This window comes from Dama dama, chromosome 3 (genome assembly GCF_033118175.1).
Source record: "Dama dama isolate Ldn47 chromosome 3, ASM3311817v1, whole genome shotgun sequence".
NCBI lineage: Eukaryota > Metazoa > Chordata > Mammalia > Artiodactyla > Cervidae > Dama > Dama dama.
In genome coordinates this window covers 65,518,211-65,539,595 of record NC_083683.1, presented here as the reverse complement: position 1 = coordinate 65,539,595, position 21,385 = coordinate 65,518,211, and the positions used below count along the sequence as shown (strand labels likewise).

At 42.5% G+C, this 21,385-nt stretch overlaps 1 protein-coding gene across 1 annotated transcript in view; it reads right to left on the bottom strand.

Moving 5' to 3' along the window:
* PPM1H (protein phosphatase, Mg2+/Mn2+ dependent 1H) overlaps nt 1-21,385 on the bottom strand; it is a 293,567-nt gene that overhangs the window by 179,438 nt on the left and 92,744 nt on the right. The window contains exon 2 of the mRNA XM_061130918.1: nt 10,994-11,159. Within this exon, the coding sequence (XP_060986901.1) occupies nt 10,994-11,159 (166 nt within the window). The remainder of the gene's footprint in view (nt 1-10,993; nt 11,160-21,385) is intronic.

Sequence of the window (21,385 nt, the reverse complement as noted above, 5' to 3'; positions counted from 1 at the left end):
TATTATACAGAGTGAATTAAGTCAGAAAGAAAAACACCAGCACAGTATGTTAATGCATATATATGGAATTTAGAAAAATGGTAACGATGAACCTATATGCGTGACAGCAAAAGAGATACAGATATAAAGAACAGACTTTTGGACTCTGTGGGAGAAGGGGAGGGTGGGATGATTTGAGAGAACAGCATTGAAACATGTATATTACCATATGTGAAACAGATCACCAGTTCAAATTCAATGCATGAGATAGGGAGCTCGAGGCTGATGCACTGGGACGACCCTGAGGGATGGGATGGGGTGGGAGGCGGGTGGGAGGTTCAGGATGGGGACACGTATATACCCATGGCTGATTCATGTCAATGTATGGCAAAAACCACTACAATACTGTAAAGTAATTAGCCTCCAAGTAAACAAAAAAAAAAAAAAAAAAGAAAGAAAGAAAGCCTTCCTCAGTGATCAATGCAAAGAAATAGATGAAAACAATAGAATGGGAAGGACTAGAGATCTCTTCAAGAAAATTAGAGATACCAAGGGAACATTTCATGCAAAGATGGGCACAGTAAAGGACAGAAACATGGACCTAATATGGACCTAACAGAAGCAGAAGATATTAAGAAGAGGTGGCAATAATACACAGAAGAACTATACAAAAGAGATCTTAATGACTCAGATAACCATGATGGTGTGATCATTCACCTAGAGCCAAACATCCTGGAGTGTCAAGTCAAGTGGGCCTTAGGAAGCATCACTACAAACAAAGCCAGTGGAGGTGATGGAATTCCAGTTGAGCTATTTAGAATCAGCTGCATGATGCTGTTAAAGCACTGCACTCAGTTATGCCAGCAAACTTGGAAAACTCAGCAGTGGCCACAGGACTAGAAAAGGTCAGTTTTTCATTCCAATCCCAAAGAAGGGCAATGCCAAATAATGTTCAAACTACTGCACAATTGCATTCATCTCACACACAAGCCAAGTAATGCTCAAAATTATCCAAGCTAGGCTTCAACAGTATGTGAATAGAGAACTTCCAGATGTTCAAGCTGTATTTAGAAAAGGCAGAGGAACCAGACATCAAATTGCCAACATCTGCTGGATCATGGAAAAAACAAGAGTTCCAGAAAAACATCTACTTCTGCTTGACTATGCTAAAGCCTTTGATTCTGTGGATCACAATAAACTAAAAAATTCTTAAAGAGATGGAAATACCAGAGCATTTCACCTGCCTCCTGAGAAGCTTGTATGCAGGTCAAGAAACAACAGCTAGAAATGGATATGGAACAATGGACTGGTTCCAAATTGGGAAAGGACTACGTCAATGCTTTATACTATCACCATTATTTAACTTATATGCAAAGTACATCATGAGAAGTGTCGGGCTGGATGAAGCACAAGCTGAAATCAAGATTCAGGGAGAAATATCAGTAACTTCAGACATGCAGATGACAGAGGACAAGATGTTTGGATGGCATCACTGACTCAGTGGACGTGAGTTTGAGCAAGCTCCGGGAGATGGTGGACAGGGAAGCCTGGCGTGCTGCAATCCATGGGGTCCCAAAGAGCTGGACACAAGTGAACATCGAACAACAATAACACCTTTCAAATCAAAGGTCCAGAAAACCTCCTTCTCTGTTTCACACCCACGTCATATCCTGAGGTCTCAAAACTTCTTTATTCCTCAAGAGAGAAATGTTTATTTATTTCACTAATTATATCACTAAACTCTAAATTAAAAAAAAAAAACTGGATCCATTATTGAGTATTTTTTAAGGAAGAATACAATCAGCCATTCACCACATTCCCTGGCATTTCTTCAGGCTACCAATCTACAGTACAGAACACCCTGAAACTCTTTTCCTTCATCCCTTCTAAATTTTATGACTTTTTCCAAACAAGGCTTCTTCTTCTGCCTTTGACATTTTCCTTGATATTTAGATGGAACCTGAAATTAATTTGTATTTTCTGTTCTGTAAGTAAGGTGCTGCTCTTAAGAACTCAGCCAAACACAGAAAACAATGTTCCTTTAGCAAATATCTTTTGGAAGTTACGAGAAGCAAAATTATCTGCCAAATATTTTTTACAGTTTGTTTTAAAACAGAAGAATTGATTTGACTCCCTTAGATAAAAGATTGCTCGTACTAATAGGATAAAACAATTCTCTACAAATTGGCAAGAAGGATGGCTTAAGTGGACATGTTTATGCTGTGCCCAGCTGCTCAGTCGTATCTGACTGTGCAATCACCCGGCCTGTAGCCCGCCAGGCTCCTCTGTCCCTAGGATTCTCAAGGCAAGAAAACTGGAGTCTCCTGCATCTCTTGCGTTGGTAGCGGGATTCTTTACCACTGAGCCATGTACACACTGCTATATTTCAGACAATTTTAGTGTTTTTTAACTTTTTCTTTTATACTGGAGTATAGTGGATTAACAATGTTAGTTTCAGGTGTACCACAAAGCGATTCAGTTATACACACACAGGTATCTCTTCTTTTTCAAATCCCTTTTGCATTTAGGTTGTTACAAGTTATTAAGCAGAGTTCCCTGTATACAATAGCTTTTTGGTGGTTCTCCACTTTAAATATGTAAAATTAAATACTGTAAGTGTATATGTTTAAATATGTAAATTTAAATATGCAAAATGGATGACAAAAACCTCCTGTATAGCACACAGAACTCTGCTTAACATTCTGTAACAACTAAATGGGATAAGAATTTGAAAAAGAAGAGATATATGTGTATATATATATATATATATATAACTGAATCACTTTGCTGTACACTGAAACTATCACAATATTGCTAATCTCCTATACTCCAACATAAAATAAAAAATTTTTAAAAAATTTAAAGTCTTAACATCTTTATACCAATCAATAATTATCTGTAGTGAGAATTAACCATCTCACTGCTACCCATGTCATCAAATATAAAGTTACACTTCTGCTGAATTCCTCTGCACACCACTGACGTATCCTGTCCCCTCCCGTCCCCCACGTTTTCTTGTTGCCCTGCAGGGCATGAGGGTAGAGTCTTAACGGTTGGACCACCAGGGAAGTCCTCCCCTTCCCCCACTTTTTTGATGTTTCTAACATAAAAAATTCCTGCGATAATTTCTCTTTTCACGGGGACACTAATGTGATTTTACAGAAAATTTTAGGCTTTCTTCAATCTCCAAGTAAGATGAGGGTGATGTTACACATGAAGTCTTGTAGAAATATTTATTTTGACTGATTCTGATTTCATAAGTTTACTGGAAATGAAGAGGTCAGAAAAGGAGGGAGAACTTCATCACATGTATTCTGGAGAGAGCCCAGCATCTTCCTCTCACCATCCTCACTTCTGTCAACTGTCTGCAAATGAAATAATGATGCCATGTGATCCTGTCGCCCCACTTCTAGCTTATAATAATATTTGCCCCTTTCTTCATCCTTATCTTTCTTGACCTCTCTGTGGTCCTTCTGCTCCTGATAACTCCACTCTCTTCTTGGAATTTCTTTGGGCTTGCAACTCCTGAATTCTAAGCCTTCCAAGACTTGCTCCCAAACTGTAATTCCTTCTCTCTTCCTACAAAACATTCCCCACTGCAAAGTTAGCATTCTCAAAAGTCAAGTTGCCATTTATGCCCATCCCGTCATCTGAACCCGTTCCTGCTCCAGGGGTCCACTTTCAAGGACCAGCACCCAGTGGCTGAGACCTGGGGTCTCCCACCCTCCTTGTCCCACGCAGCTGGTCACCGTGTCACCACAACAGTACCTCTCAGATCACCTCTTCTGAGCCTGTCCTTTGCTCTCACGTGTTCAGCCACTAAGTCAGGTCTGACTCTGCAACCCCATGGACTGCAGCACACCAGGCTTCCCTGTCCTTCACTAACTTCCTTCCTGGAGTTTGCTCAAATTAATGTCCACTGAGTTTGTCAAACTACTGCACAATTGCACTCATCTCACACACTAGTAAAGTAATGCTTAAAATTCTCCAAGCCAGGCTTCAGCAATACGTGAACCGTGAACTTCTAGATGTTCAAGCTGGTTTTAGAAAAGGCAGAGGAACCAGAGATCAAATTGCCAACATCCTCTGGATCATCGAAAAAGCAAGAGTGTTCCAGAAAAACATCTATTTCTGCTTTATTGACTATGCCAAAACCTTTGACTGTGTGGGTCACAATAAACTGTGGAAAATTCTGAAAGAGATGGGAATACCAGACCACCTGACCTGCCTCTTGAGAAACCTGTATGTAGGTCAGGAAGCAACAGTTAGAACTGGACATGGAACAACAGACTGGTTCCAAATACAAAAGAAGTACGTCAAGGCTGTACATTGTCACCCTGCTTATTTAACTTATATGCAGAGTACATTGTGAGAAACGCTGGGCTGGAGGAAGCACAAGTGGGAATCAAGATTGCCGGGAGAAATATCAATAACCTCAGATATGCAGATGACACCACCCTTCTGGCAGAAAGTGAAGAGGAACTAAAGAGCCTCTTGATGAAAGTGGAAGAGGAGAGTGAAAAAGTTGGCTTAAAGCTCAACATTCAGAAAACTAAGATCATGGCATCTGGTCCCATCACTTCATGGCAAATAGATGGGGAAACAGTGGAAACAGTGGCTGACTTTATTTTTCTGGGCTCCAAAATCACTGCAGATGGTGATTGCAGCCATGAAATTAAAAGAGGCTTACTCCTTGGAAGGAAAGTTATGACCAACCTAGATAGCATATTAAAAAGCAGAGACATTACTTTGTCAACAAAGGTCCGTCTAGTCAAGGCTATGGTTTTTCCAGTGGTCATGTATGGATGTGAGAGTTGGACTATAAAGAAAGCTGAGCACCGAAGAACTGATGCTTTTGAACTGTGGTGTTGGAGAAGACTCTTGAGACTCCCTTGGACTGCAAGGAGATCCAACCAGTCCATCCTAAAGGAGATCAGTCCTGGGTGTTCATTGGTATGACTGATGTTGAAGCTGAAACTCCAATACTGTGGCCACCTGATGTGAAGAGCTGACTCATCTGAAAAGACCCTGATGCTGGGAAAGATTGAGGGCAGGAGGAGAAGGGGACGACAGAGGATGAGATGGCTGGATGGCACCACCAACTCAATGGACATGGGTTTGGGTGGACTCCGGGAGTTGGTGATGGACAAAGAGGCCTAGTATGCTGTGGTTCATGGGGTCACAAAGAGTCGGACACGACTGAGCGACTGAACTAAACTGAACTGAACTGAACTGAGTTGGTGATGCTATCTAACCATCTCATCCTCTACTGCCTGGTTCTCCTTTTGCCTTCAATCTTTCCCAGAATCAGGGTCATTTCCAATGAGTCAGTTCTTCATATCAGGAGGCCAAAGTATTGCAGTTTCAGATTCAACATCACTCCTTCCAATGAATATTCAGGGTTGATTCCCTTTAGGATTGACTGGTTTGATCTCCTTGCAGTCCAAGGGACTCTTAAGAGACTTCTCCAATACCACAATTTGAAAGCATCAGTTCTTTAGCACTCAGCCTTTTTTATGGTCCAACTCTCACATCCATACATGACTACTGGAAAAACCAGAGCTTTCGCTATATGGAGCTTTTGTTGGCAAAGTGGTATCTTTGTTTTTTAATATGCTGTCTAAATTTGCCATAGCTTCCCTTCCAAGGAGCAAGTGCCTTTTAATTTCATGGATGCAGTCACCACCTGCAGTGGTTTTGGAGCCCAAGAAAATAAAATCTGTCACTGCTTCCAGTTTTTCTCCTATTTGCCATGAACTGATGGGATCAAATGCCATGATCTTAGTTTTTTGAATGTTAAGTTTTAAGCCAGTTTTTTCACTCTCCTCTTTCACCCTCATCAAGAGGCTCTCTAGTTTCTCTTCACTTTCTGCCATTAGAGTGGTCAGTGCAGTTCAGTTGCTCAGCCATGTCTGCCTCTTTGCGACCCCATGGACTGCAGTACGCCAGGCTTCCCTGTCCATCACCAACTCCCGGAGCTTACTCAAACTCATGTCCATTGAGTCGGTGTTGGCATCCATCTCATCCTCTGTCATCCCCTTCTCTCGCCTTCAATCTTTCCCAGCATCATGGTCTTTTCCAGTGAGTCAGTTCTTCACATCAGGTAGCCAAATTATTGGAGCTTCAACTTCAGCATCAGTCTTTCCAATGAACACCCAGGACTGATCTCCTTTAGGATGGACTGGTTGGCTCTCCTTGCAGTCCAAGGGACTCTCAAGAGTCTTCACCAACACCATAGTTCAAAAGCATCAATTTTTCGGTGCTCGGATTTCTTTATAGTCCAACTCTCACATCCACATATGACCACTGGAAAAACCATAGCCTTGACTAGATGGACCTTTGTTGGCAAAGTAATGTCTCTGCTTTTTAATATGCTGTCTAGGTTAGAGTGGTATCATCTGCATAACTGCGGTTGTTGATATTTCTCCTGGCAATCTTGATTCCAGCTTGTGATTCATCCAGCCCTGCATTTCACATGATGTACTCTGTACATAAGTTAAATAAACAGAGTGACAATATGCAGGCTTTTTCGTACTCCTTTGTTGTTCAAAATTGTTGTTTCACGTCCATTGTCCATGTCTGGTTCTAACTGTTGCTTCTTGATGCCTTTGCTCTTACCACCGCTTTATCTGGAGCGTCATCATTTCTCACTCAGATTTCTGCATGAGCCAGACTCCTAAGTGTCCCAGCTTCCAGGCATGCTCCCCCAGTCCTCTCAAGTCAGCCTCCCCACTGTCATGAGTCTGTTACACCCTGGTCTAAAGTCGTTGTTTAAAAGTCCAGCTTTTCAGGGCACTGAGTGACTCTCACCTGTGAACCCTGCTCACTGCTCCGGCCTTATAGCCCTCCAAGCAACTACACATGCCCCCAACACAGGAAGCCATGCCCCATTGCTCCCACGCCAGCCTAGCTCTGCACATGCGCATTCCCTCCAGCAGGAGCTCCCCTTTCTCTTATGGGCTTGGTTAATTCCTATTCAATTTTTAGCACAACAGCGCAAATGTCCCTTCTTCAGGAAGCCTTCCTTTCCTGTCTCCCCAGCTCTACTCAAGGAGGGCAGGGACTGTCCTGAATCCATCTCCGCAGGCCCCAGGACCCGGTGTGTGGACTCGGAGCTCAGCACACATTTACTGAGTGAAGGACGAGGATCCCGGGGGAGGCGGAGACCTCCTCTCTTGTGTCCTGCAGATGCTCCCTCGCACGGGACCCTATACTGTCACTGCCCTTCCCTTGGTGCCACCATATGAGTCAAGGGATGTCTTCAGACAGAAAAAACCACTAGCCTCTTTTAAGCAGTGTATTTAGTGACCTCTGCTAGCAAACTGTTCATTCTTCATGGCAGCCCAAGTCCTGGTAACAGCCTGAGGTCCTACCAGACTGCCTCTCTCCCCTGTTACCTTTCTGACAGCGTTACCTACAATCTAATTCTTCTTTTTCTTTTTTTTTGGTCATGCGGTGTGGCATCTTCCCTGGCCAAGGACTGAACCCGAGCCCCCTGCAGTGGAAGCGCACAGTCTGAACCCCTGGGTTGCCAGGGAAGTCCATTGCCTGTAACCCAGGCTCCACTATGTCTGTCCCAGCTGCGTGGGCCTCCTAGCCGATCCCTGAGAATGGTGGGCCTGGTCCTGCCTCAGAGCCTTGCAGCTGCCTAGGGATAGCAGGATGCTCTTCCTCCCAATAGCCGTGCTTTCAGGTCTTTGCCCCAGTGTCACCTCCGACACCTCCTTTAACCACCCCTGCACCTCACACTCCCTGTTATTCCTGCTTCCCTACTTGGCTTTCTCCAGAGTGTTTATCTGCCCATGCTATGCATTTTGTTTGTCTCCCTTAAAGAACACAAGCTCCCTGAAGGGAGGGACTGTCCTCTGTTTTATTTCCTGCTGAATCCTCAGCATCCAGTTCCTAGAACACAGCCCACGCTCACGAGTCATCTGGCACATGCAACTACACTCTTCAAGGTTTTAGAAAGAGCACACACATCAACAACGAAAACAGACAACCGAATCCTAACATGCGCAAAGGACCTGAACAGACGTTTCCTTAGAGAAGATATACGTGGCCAATGAGAAGTACATGAAAAGCTGCTCACCGTCACTAGCCATGGGAAATATACACAAATGAGATACCACTTTGCATCCATTAGGGTAGCTGTTATTTTAGAAAAACAGAACTTAACAAGTGTTGGCAAAAACGTAGAGAAATTGGAACCCTTGTGCACTGCTGGGGGGAATGTCAAACGGTGTAGCTGCTGTGGCCGACAGTATGGCGGCTCCTGAAAATATTGAAGAGAACCACCGTATCACTCAGCAATTCCACTCTGGGTATACATCCAGGAGAACCAAAAGCAGGGACTCAAACAGGTACGAGACACCCATGTTCACAGCAGTAACATTCATAATAGACCAAAGATGACTGCAATGGTCCATCGATGACGAAGGCATAAACAAAATGGCATATGTACATATAAGAGAACACCATTCAGCCTCAAAAAGGAATAAGGTTATGACACATTCTACAACACGGACAATCTTTGAAGACATTATGATAAGTGAATATGCCAACTGCAAAAAGACAAAAATTGTATGATTCCATTTATAGGAGGTATTTGGAGTAGTCAAATTCACAGGGACAGGAAATAGAATGGTAGTTGCCAGGGACTGGAGGGGGTGGAGGGGAAAGGGAGGAAGGAATGGGGAGTTAGTATTTAATGGGGACAGAGTTTCAGTTTGGAATGATGGAAAGGTTTAGGAGATGGATGATACCGATGGTGGTACAGCAAGATGAACTTATTTGATGCTACTGAACTGTACACTTAAAAATGGTTAAAATGGTAAGCTGTGTATTTTTCCACAATTAAAAAAAAAAGGCAACACAGCTGTTGCCTTAAACTCTTATAAGAAGCCTAATATATAACACAGATAGATGTGAAGCTGCTGTGGCTAAGGCAGGAATACAGGCTGAGATGTGCCTGCTTTTCACTGCACATCCTTGCTGCCTCCCAGAGGAGCATGGACCCCACATGAACCATCACGAAGGAGTGTCCTGCCTCCATTCTAAAGTGCGTATGTGCTGGTTTCACTGTTCTTAAGGAAAGGAAGTTAAGTAGTTAATCCTGGCTCCACTTCTAGGAGGAACTTAGCAACAAGGAAATATGCCATCACCAACTGGCTTACAGCCAAATGTCAACACTGTCTTATTTTTACAGAAATCACTTTATAGCCCAGTGGCAGAGAGGAACTGCCAGAGGAAAGAGCAACATTAAGTCACTGGCACCCATATCCAATTATCATTAATGTCTCATATTTTCTGAGCCCTTTTCCATAATAATTCAATCCTCAAAAATAATTCCATCAAGAAGGTATGGAAAAAATTGTGTGATTTCCAATTTACAAATGAATGAAAATTCAGTGGGCATTATTCATAGAGGATTACAGAAATGGAACTGACTTTAGGATAATAATCACTAACATCAATCAAGGATTTATTAATGATGACACCAGCTCAGGACTTTGCACGGACTGTTGGATTTCACACTTCCAACTAGCCTCTCCCACCATATTTGATAATTACTATTATTATTATTCCTTTTTAGACCAGGGAAAATTGAGGCTCAAAGAATAAATAACTACCCCAAATTGAACGGGCTTCCCAGGCAGTGCAGTGGTAAAGAATCTCCTGCCGATGCAGGAGACCATGAAACTTGGGTTCAAGCCTTGGGTCGGGAAGATCTACTAGAGAAGGAAACGGCAACCCACTCCAGTATTCTTGCTGGGATAATCCCACGGACAGAGGAGCCTGGTGGCTATGGTCCATGGGATCAGAAAGAGTCGGACAGGACTAAGCACACACACATTGTTAAACTGAAGAGCTTTAAGCAACAGACTATTATGAACTGTCTTACTCTAAAGCACACATACGTGTAAATCCATGGCTGATTCATATCAATGTATGACAAAACCCACTGAAATGTTGTGAAGTAATTAGCCTCCAACTAATAAAAAAATAAATAAATAAATAAAGCACATGCACTTAACCACTATTATTTTGTCCTGCTCATCTGGGTCCCTGACTCTTCCTTTTTGGGACAGGCCTAATCAATGCTTCCTTCTGCCTTGAAAACAAGTACAACTGATGAGTCTCCATAGGTCACTGTGTTTTTTAACCCTAAGCTGAACTAATGCTAACAAAATAAAAATAAATGAGTATTTTTCTTAGTCACTAAGCATGAATGCAACAAGATACTATCACTTCAACTAAGGACAGGTTCCTAAGATCCTTTACAATCCTATAAAAATTTACAAACAAAAATATCCTCAAGATCATTGGAACAAATAGTCCCATCTGGGTCATCCCATTTCATGTCTCTTTTCTGTAGGACTAAAGAATCTGATGATGGACACAGTGCTGACTGTTCCCTCTACTTTGCTAAGAGCTTCTTCAGAACTTTTCAAGGATGTCTGCTTTGTTCTCCGGAAGCTGGAGGGAGGAGAAATGCTTTGTGGTTTGTCAGCAGGGCATTCAGTCCGGAGGGGCACCCCATAGGATGCAAGGGCTTTGGGCCAACTGAAACAAACATTAATTTGGAAGAGCATCAAGCACAGGCTCCAACCGTGCATCTCAAAGGGACACAAGAGGAGAGGACAGGGGCAGAGTGGTGGCTGGGCTGCAAGCTGACGGCTAGAGTTACTCCACGCCTCCTGGGAGGCTTCTGAGGACGAGCTCCTTCACAAAAACCTTGAAGTGCTTCTTTAAAACCACCTACCGCGACACATACTATTCTTGCAACAAAACTCATATGATGTGGGCATTTTCTCTAAATGTTGAGAACTTAAACACCGGCTTTTCCTAACTCCATGTATCACCTTCGCTGTGAGTGTGATGCCCTGAGCCCAGACCCAGCACCCCAGGAACACTGGGGCCGTGGCTTTTCTCTCTTCCACTCTGAACATTCCACAGCAGGGCCAGAGTGTGTGGCTCCTTCTCACCCGAGAGCGGGGGTGGATGAGGGGCTTACCGAGTTCTCCTTCAGCTGAAGGCCCTCCCCGTTGGGAAGCGAGGACCGCCTCTTCGCCGAGTTCCTGTTTGGGGTGGAGGTAATGGCCCCTGCTTTCTTCTTCACAGTGAGCACCTCACAGCTGGCTTGGTCTTCGTTATGTGTGCTCTTCCCGGCATTGATGACCCTGGAGGAGAAGCCAGAAAAACCGATCAGACGAATGCCCTATGTCATAGCTTGGTGGAGTGAACAGGTTTTTTAGTGGACTTCTACAAGCACATGTTAAAACATTTGCTGAAGCATTGTTCAGAGCTCTGTTCACCTTTGCAGGTTGTCTGATAGCTGTGATCAACCCCACTAATCCATTTCTAGTCAAAACACATGAGATAATCAGTCTTTTGCCAATTACACTGAAGACAGATGGCTGGCTCAGGGAATTCCCTTGCATTTTTCCAAGTGATAAAGAGCAAAACCACCATCAGTCTTATCAAAGAACAAAGCAGTAATTTACAGCGCGCTGTAAAATCCTAGGGAACAAAGCAGCATGTTTCATGACCACCATGACCACTTTCACTTTACACATAGAGAAGTGAATGGATCAAAGGTTTATTCTCCTTTATCTTTTCTCCAGTAGAATAACACTCCTTACGCTGCATCATCACAAAGGACTACAGGGCACGCTGATTTGTACATGTGGCCTTATGATCTCACGGCATGTTGATACTACTTTGGCCTAACTAGTAATATTTTGAGCATAGGAATGCTTCAGAAAAACATGCTACATCATTTATAAAGCTTTTTTGTGTATCAGGTACCTGCAGACTGAACTCTTGGGTTTCAGCACCATTTTCTTATTAAGTAATTAAACAGCAGCTAAAATAGTTTTCCCGAAAGAGAGATCTCCTTGATTTGCCGTTGCTGTGTTTTCTTTCCAAAACTTCAACAGTGTCACAGTAGGTGACAGAGTGAGGGTGGAGGATATAGACTCAGTGGCAAAGAAAGAAAGATGCTTTTGTTTCAATAAAGTACAATAGATGGAAATCCACTCCAACAGTGTGGTGTATACATCACTCTATTAGTCTTGTGCTCCCTCCTAACAATTAATTAGAGGATGGTTGTTTTCAAATGCCTTTTATTGAACAGTTTTACATTCCAAAAGAATCATAAACTCAGAGTAAACTGCAAAAATGGTATACAGTCTAAAGCACTCTTCACCCAACTTACCCCAAAGCAACATCTTCTATCACTCAAGAACAACATCAAATCGAGCAACTGAGACTGATCCAGCACTGTCAGCCAGACCGCAGAGCTTGTTCAAATGTCACCGTTTGGCTTTCAGTATTGACAACTGTAAGCCAACACATACATGCTACAGTCAAACAGGAAACAGAGACCTAATTGAGATGTGAGAACTCTACAACCTCACCGAGTGTGTTTTGGGCAGTTTTCTACCAAACCCTGGCATTCTATGGAGGTGTTTCAGGTGTTTTCACATTTACTTTAATTTTTTAAAGGCATAAGCATTTGGGGGAAAAAATGCCAATAATTTAAAAGTTCATTCCCATCTCTTACATGTAAACAAATATATGCTAGTCTACATATTTTGGGCAGCTTTGGCATAATAAGCCTTCTATCTTTTCTCTTCAAACTGATCGATACCACTAGATTGGAAGGAGATCTGTTTTTTTAAAGAAGACCATTTGCAATTACTTATCTATATGTTAAAGGGAAATGATCATAAAAGTCATCTGTCATCTCTATTTCAAATTTCTGTTCATTGAAACTGCTTCATCATTCTTACTGAGTTTATTATAAATTTCAACTGACGTATATTTTTATAAACAAAAGCCTTTTATACTCATTTTACACAGGACTGTTTGGTGTAAGATTTGTTTTTTAAAGTAGATTGTTGCTTATAGAGTTTGAAAAGCCTTGTCCTTACTGGGCTGGGAAGAGTCCAGTGGAAGGAGGTGGGATCCCTGCTGATCTCTATGAGGTCAAATTTGCCTCCGATGTTTATCACACCCTCTCAGGGAGGAAGGGAGGGAGAGTTCAAGGTCTAGTTTTTGGTCCCACCTTCACTCTCTCTCCTGTGACCAGGGGGAGTTTTCATATGGTTTCAGAATACAATGCAATTCTTAAAGACAGGCTACCTGCAAAAGACCATGAGTGCTACTATGCTTACTGCCCAAGCTAAGTAAGTTACTCCAGGTGCCACAGCCGGGAAGTAGGGCAGCTGGAATTCGGTCAGGCCTCCCTTGACCCCCACTCCAACTTGTCTGTGTGGGCTTAGTCACTCATAGTCCAATTTCTGATGGAAACCCGAACGAATTTTTTGGCCAACCCAATAGGCAGAGCTTCACATCAGTCGGTGGCAGGCCCTGCTGGACTGTGTGGGGAAGCAGAGAACAAGCAGATCAGGTGAGCTTGGGTCCAGGCTTGAGAGAAAGGGGATTCTCTTCCTGCTTCTAAGGCTACTGGAGAAAGCGCCCAGAGGAAGGATAAAGGATGGATGGTTCCGATCTGTTTGTCGCTAGAGCTGCCCGTGTTTCGTCCAGAGGTTTGCCACTGGAGCTCCTAATACGTGCATTTAACTGGAGTTTTCCTTTCACACAGAGTTTTGGAGAAACGAACCCGGCAGAGGAAGGACATTCAAAATACCACCTGCCTCCTCTCAGTCAGCGATAGTGACTCCCAAGTGACATGTGTGGCGTGGATGGTTTGCTGGATGGTGATATTACACCCCCACGGTCACCCACAAGCATCTTTCCCAGGGAAAGCTGAAGGTGGAGGTTTGGGAAAACAAGTCCATGACCACCGTGCCCTCCATACTGTCCTCTGACCAAGATCCGAGCTTCTATTTCTGGAGCTTGGTATCACCCTGACCATTGGCACCTAAACTTATGCTTTAGTCAGGTTTTTTTTTCCCAACAAAAGAAGCATCGCTGATCTCCAATAGCTCATGCCAGGCTGACTCATCTGCCACTGTTCTTTTCCAACAATCAACAAAGCGACTATAATTATACAAATCACAAATCACTGTCCCCTGGAGGGGCAGTGTCTCCCATCTTTCTCAGTGAATATTAAACTCCAAAGTTGACCTAACTCATCAAGAGACTCTAGAAACTTTATGCACGAGAAACCCAGGGACTGGGAAGACTGCGACTTATACAAGGTCACAGATCTAAATACAGCAGAGCTGTGGACACACTTCTGAGTTCCAGCTCTTTCTCCTTCAGCCCTCCGTTGTTCTATTTTCCTATTGTGTGCCTATTCTTACCAGCACTTGGTTGCAAGGGCTGTCCTGCAATGACTCATCACAGCCAGGGAACTGTGAAGAACAATCGAGAGTGGACTTCCTCTGCCATTTCACGTGAGTACAGCTTGTGAATGACACCGAGGAACTATCAGAAAGGTCAACCTAGAGAGAAGACAGCAGCCCCGACCCCGGAAGCCTATTCGGTCAGATATTTGATGATTACCCAGATGATGAAGTCATGTTAATTTAAAGCCGCTGCCTTTTTAAAGCATACAACTGGACTTCCCCGGTGGTCCAGTGGTTAAGAATCTGCCTGCCCATGCAGGGGACACGGGTGCGATCCCTGATCCATGAAGATTTTTACAAACTGCAGGGCAACGAAGCCCATGCACAACTATTGGGCCTGTGCTCTAGAACTTGGGAGCCACAGCTACTGAGCCCACGGGCCGTAATCACTGAAGCCTATTTGCCTAGAGCCTGTGCTCTGCAACGAAGACCCAGAGCAGTCAAAAGAAATAAAATTAAAACACACACACACATACAACTGTTATCTCATATTTCATATTATTTAAAATTTTTGACTCTCTACAGCTTTAGTAGAAAGACCTGATTCTTATCAATTAACTTTGGCTTTAAAAAGCTTGATCTCTATCAACTTATCTCTATGACTACCCTGGCTCAGATGGTAAAGCGTCTGCCTACAATGCGGGAGACCCAGGTTCGATCCCTGGGTTGGGAAGATCCTCTGGAGAAGGAAATGGCAACCCACTCCAGTACTCTTGCCTGGAAAATCCCCTGGAGAGAGGATCGTGGTAGGCTACAGTCCATGGGGTCGCAAAGAGTTGGACACGACTGAGCGACTTCCCTTTCTATCAATTTAAATATTTCATTTTGCTCTTCACAGGGCAATGCTTTGTTTACTAAATTTAAATAAAACCTCCAATTCCTCTAAAAGTAAACTGAGAAAAACTTTCCTGAGTTGAGAAGTATCATGCTGTCAATAGATTCAATAATTTTTCTATGTGAGCAGCTATATTAGTAGCTACATTCTCTTCTTGTCCTAGGCTCCAGGAAAAAGTCAGTACTATCTTGAGATCACTCAGAATGATGTTGAGATGTGCTTTCTTTATCTAAGCAATATCCACCCATAATACTTATTTTGAGGACCTCAAAGCAAAATGTTGGTGGACCATGAATCATCATCTCTTTGGTGTCATGGTTCTCCAATTGCCTACAAAGGGGGAAAACATTTTCCCTGAAATTAAACTGGAGGTAATAAAGCACAATGGTTAAGACCATGGGCTATCTCCCCAGAACACAGCACACAGCAAGTGTTGAACAAACATCAGTTGAAAGAATGAATGCAGACAGAACTCAACTCGGCCTACTCCCTAGATATGGAGCAATAATAGTATCTTAACATTTGTTGAGAACTAATTACGTGCCAAGGACTGCTGTTGGCATTTTATTCACACATGTAGTGACTAACTCATGGAATCCTATCGTGGATCCTATGAGTTGGCCACCACTGTTCCCTTTTCAAAGTCCCAACTACTGGACAGTGGAGTGTTTGGTCAAGTTGCTTAACTTCTGCAAACCTCAGATTCTAAGTAGTACTTCTTGGATTAAAGTCTGGGAGTTGCTAAAATATATATGTTGGGGAGAGGAGCTATTAGTCACCTTAATTGAAGAACTTGGAAATTCTGAAGTAAGGATTAAAATTCACGTGGGAGAACTGTGAGAGGATGAAAGGGAAGGTTAGCTGCTATGTCTTCAGTGTGGAAAGTTTACACTCAGTTCATCCTTCCCTTAGAAGATCAGGATATGTGTGCCCTGGGAGACATGTGACAAAGTTAAATTCATTTATGGATTGCATTGACCTATCAGTCAACCTTCAATGGGACCAAAACACCTAGATTTTTTTTCCCCTTGTAAAAACAGGCACATATGGAATTTTAAGGACTGGAAGTCCAAAATCCTCTGTGTGTATCAGACACAGTTTGAAGCTATGACCTGAACACCAGGCGTAGATGTGACTATGAGATTGTAGCAGTAGAAAACTATGTAAAAAGAACAAGTGATTCACGCTGCGCTGCTATCACACACTTGGGAAACCTGTTTTCCTTCTTTCTGTGAAATATTCTAGTCACAAGTTTAAAAAAAAAATCAACTCCACCTAATTTCAACAGGCAAGTCCTGGTTTTAATGGCAACCATTAAATGATCAAGTTATCTGCCTTCTCATCTGCTCAAAACCTTGACCTTAAGGACATTCACTTGATAATATAACACAAAGAATAGGTTCCTGTCACTAAATTCAGATGAGTAAATATTCTCAACTCTTCTCAAGAAGTGAGCCCCTGTCACAGAAGCCACTGGTCCACAGAAGTCACAATGGAACCGTTTTCAACAGGATTTACAAGGACAATCAAACCACAAAACCACCATCCGTATGTTTTGAGAGGATTCCCACGCATCACGGGTGTCAACTCATTCGTTACCAACCTGTTCCCTTGGGACCATGAGGTATTCAGCAGAGGCATCAACAGAGACAATGGTCAGAAAGCGCAAGTTCAAACTTGCTGTGTGCTTTGGGACACAGTAAGCTTACCTTCTGTCTCTAAAATGGGGATAATAACACTTACCTCAAATTATAGAAGAGACATTAGAATTAAATGCCCTAGCATGAAAAGTATTTAACAGTGCCTGGCGCACAATGAGTACTCAATATTGCTATTTAATAATAACATATCCAATACAAGCTAAGTGCTCCTTGTGTTGGGCCCAGAGGACTTTATGGAGTTGTGTGAGTTTGAGGGGAACCTCTTCTTCCCTCTTTCTGTCAGTGTCCCTCTGACGGCCTCAAGGGCACAGAATCACCTCCAGGCATCAGTAACTACATGTGGCACTGCATGACACTTCCCAGAACATGGACCTTTTTTGAGCAAGGCTACCTGCTCCTCTGAGCTCTTTTCTCAAAGTTCTTGTAATATTCAATCCATGCAATGCTGTGAGCACAGGAAAGGACCCATGCAGTTAGCAGTGTGATGATTCTAAATTCCCACCCAGATCTGCCCATGGACACCATTTCTCTCCAGGCTCCTGGACTGAGACAGTCAGGTCCCAAGACCCACTGAATCGAGAATTTGGTTGGGTTGATCCCTCTTTTTTTTGTTTGGTATTATTCTCTTGCTTTGTTTTTAAAGGAAATAAAAGCCTGAACCGTTTAAGCTAAAAAGTTTACATGAAGTGTTAATATGGCTAACATGCAGTAATCACACTGGTTAAGAAGGGACAAGTGTTTTTAAAAGGCCATCAGGTGAATTGAGCTATTGCTGATTCATATGCAACTGAGATGCAGACAGCAAAAGGCTGTAGGGGGAGGGGTGGGAAATCAATCATTGATGGGAGACAAAATGCAGCAATCAATTATTAAAATTCTCTTTTCAAGGTAACCTCATAGGCAATGTTCCATGTGATTGTCTGAAATGGTTACTGACCACCCAGATTGGCTGGAACATAAGGACAACTTAATTCCTAGCTCCATGGGCGTTAATAACCTCTCATTCTTGGTTTACTAGGAAAGCATGGCCCTGAGTAGGAATTTAAGCCTTTGATAATAGTCATCAGCAAAAACAGCCGGCACATCTATCAAGAATAATAGCTTCTCCCAGATGGTTTTGGTCATGTCCTGGAAGGAGGGACAACAGGAGGTCACACCAGCCCATGCAGTTAACAGCCAGCGTGTTACCAATGAGGAGAAAGGATGGAAGGAAATGGAATTCCCTGTGGTGTTTGGCTTTCACGTTTCGGAAGGTGAAGTTTGGAAGTACCAACAGGTGGGGAGGCAGAGTGGCAAGAAGGCAGGATGAACCCAGGTGAGAAAAGAGCACATGCACGTTCTCCCATCACACATCTTACACCTCCTGGTTCCCAGGTTCTGTTGGCAGCTAATGAAGCGATGTGACCAATTAGGGGATGCTAATTGGGGTCTCAAGGGCCACATTCAGCCCACAGGTTGGTATTTTAATTTTTGTCCACAAGCTTCTTTTTAAGGTGAATTTGTAGTTGCCATATTTTAAAATGGGGATATTTATATTAAAAATCTTAATTTTCCCATTTTTCTTGAAAGATAATACACCAGGCTACACCTATCGCACTCCTAGGTGACAACAATAAAGAGAACAATCAACAACGACACCCGTGCTAGCTCACCCCAGACCTCACTGTCTGCTTCCGCCATGGTCACCTGCCTGACCCCGGAGGCATTTGTGTCTGCAGCCCTGCAACCAGATCTGCGTGGCTTCATGAGCAAACTAAGAAAATTATTAGATATGTAGTACATATAGACTGAACTAATCACTTTAAAACGTTGTGACACCAGAAGAGATAAAGCAAGAAGACGAGGGCATGGTTTTCACACTCACGGAGCCCACAGCCATCTGTAGAGTAGGGCCACCTTCCTATAAATAACTGTTTTGTTCTGACTGGTACCACACCAAAAGCATATGTCACAAAAGATCTGAAAATGCAGAGGAGATGATTCTGCAAAAGAAGAGTCATGGAAAGTGTCACAGCTGAGGTGGCACCTAAGCTCAGCCTTACTGAATAAAGGAGGGAATTAAGAGTCAGAAAAAAGGGACTTGCCTAGTGATCCAGTGGTTAAGACTTCGTGCTTCCAATGCAGGGGGTGTGGGTTCAATGCTTGGTTGGGGAACTAAGATCCCACATGCCTTGTGGTGCGACCAAAAATGATAATAATAGAAATGAGTCAGAGGAAAACCAAGGCAAGAGTCTCCAGACATAGGAATAACCTCTGAAAATAGTGATATGAAAGAACTTTATAAAGAGGAGTGGGTGTGACTTAAGTATGGGCTCGGTTAGGGAGATACATTAGAACTAGATCATGAAATTCTATTGGAACTTCATCCTATAGAGCCTATGACCCATGGGAATAATCTAAAATGCTTTTTTCTTTTTTAAAAAAATTAATTTATTTTAATTGGAGAATAATTACTTTACAATATTAAAAGGCTTGATATGATAAAAATTATTTAGGAAAATAACAGTAGTGGCCTGATGGAAGGTGAATTACAGAGAATAAATGACAAAGGCAGAGAGTCCAGCTAGGGTCTCATAACAGTCCAAATGACAAAGAGGTCATGAATCAAGCAGTGACTCTTGGTGGAAGGGAAAAAGAGGCTTCAGAGGAAGTAAAAAAATTTCAAATTCCCAGTTGAGACCTGCTGGATACGAGTAGTGGAGGAGAGAGGGGCAAAGAGGGTGCTACATAAGTGTTCACTGGCAGGATGAGCAAATGAGGTGCTCTTGATTACGAAGGGAGATGAGAAGGTGAAACAAGGCTTGGGGTGGGGCATTCTGGAGGATAAGAAAATGAAATTGGCTTTAGGTCAGTGAACAGAAAGTCCTTGGTTGCAAAAATTGCAAAGGCAGTGCTAGCCAACTTCAGCTTAACCAGGGGCCAGAAAACCATGGCTGGTGGGCAAAATTCAGGCAAAATCCACTGCTTATTTTTGTGTGGCTTCCAATATTTTTAAGTAGTCAGGGGAAAAAAAAAATCAAAGAATATTGTCACATGTAAAAATTATATGAAATTCAATTTACCATGTCCATCAAGTTTTATTGAAACACTGCCATTTACACTTGTTGAGTCTATTAAGCCTCTTCAGGTACAATGGCAGTTAGCAGTTTCCACAGAGAGTTTTCACAGACTGTCTGCCCACCAAGCCTACAGTATTTATTATCTACACCTTTACAGAAAATGTGTGCTGACCCCTGAACTGAACTATTAGACTGAATGCTCTGAAATAGTTTTTGTAGATCAAAAATAGTACAATACTGACAATTTCAGATTACTACACATAATGTGTAAGTGAAGCGAAGAGAGATGTAGGTTTGGATGGGATTGAATGTGCATTTTGGTGTTATTTGTAAGTTATCTTTGAATATACTTTGCAGGCAGCATTTGGGGGCTACCATGAGCTTCTCCGAGAGATAGTGAAGGACAGGGAAGCCTGGTGTGCTACAGTCCATGGGGTCACTAAGAGTCAGACATGACTTAGCAACAGAACAACAACGAACTTCTAGCTTCCTCACCAACGTAATTAGATAACTGAAGACTCATAAAACCCACTATAGATCAAAAGAAGATATGATATCCCAAAGATCTCCCTACATAAATAGCAATGTTTTTTCGTTCACATTGGCTGTTTAGAAATGAACTTTTAACACAGTAACGGTAAAAATCAGAAAGCTGCCATTGGGTACTTCTTTTCAATTATTCTCTGGGTCCTCTTGGCAAAACCACTGATGTCACCAAAGACCAACTTCCGCATTTAAATCAGGAAGTGAGTGTGTGCTCTGTCAGATGCTGGAGCAATTCCCACACAAGGCCACCGTGCAACTGGGTGGGGGCCACATAAAATCAAAATAAAAGCTTGCCTAAAAATGATTTCCAGTTTGGAAGTTTTGTGTAAAATAAAGCAGAAGAATAAACTTTTTTGGTGTGGATTTAGGACAATGCTACCTGCACATAGCTATTAGCTCCTGTTGGCAATTAAAGAAAAAAAAAAATGTGCTTGAAGCGACTGCATTGCTCAAGATAAGGTTTTCTTTCTTTATTTGACCAGATATATCTGTACTATCAGCAATGTTTGAGAAATGTATTTTTTAGGACAAAGTGAAAGTAGATTTCAAACATGCAACCTAAAAAAAAGCAAATTGTAAAAAAGCCCGGAACTAATGAAATGAAACCAAAAGATAAAAGTATGTTAATCTCAACAGACATCAAATAAAATACATACATTTTTAATCAGCAGTTTCCTCAAAAACTCCAGATACAATCTTGCCTTTTCCTTTGCCAAGGGATAAAGAAAGTTCTGGGCCATTAAGGGCTCTGACATTTTCCTTTTTAACCTTAAAGCAACACAAGAAGAACAATTGTGTACAGAAGAGGATTGGTGGTAAGGAGGACAAAACTCTCAGTGTTGGGAGTTCTGAGTTCATGCTTTAGGAAAAAATCTTGTAAAATGTGCTCTGTCCTTCACTGGAGAGGTGAAGGCCACTCATCCTCATTCCTCAAATATGCTGGCTGTGGCCCTAAACACAGAACAGAGCAGGAAACACTAGATGGGG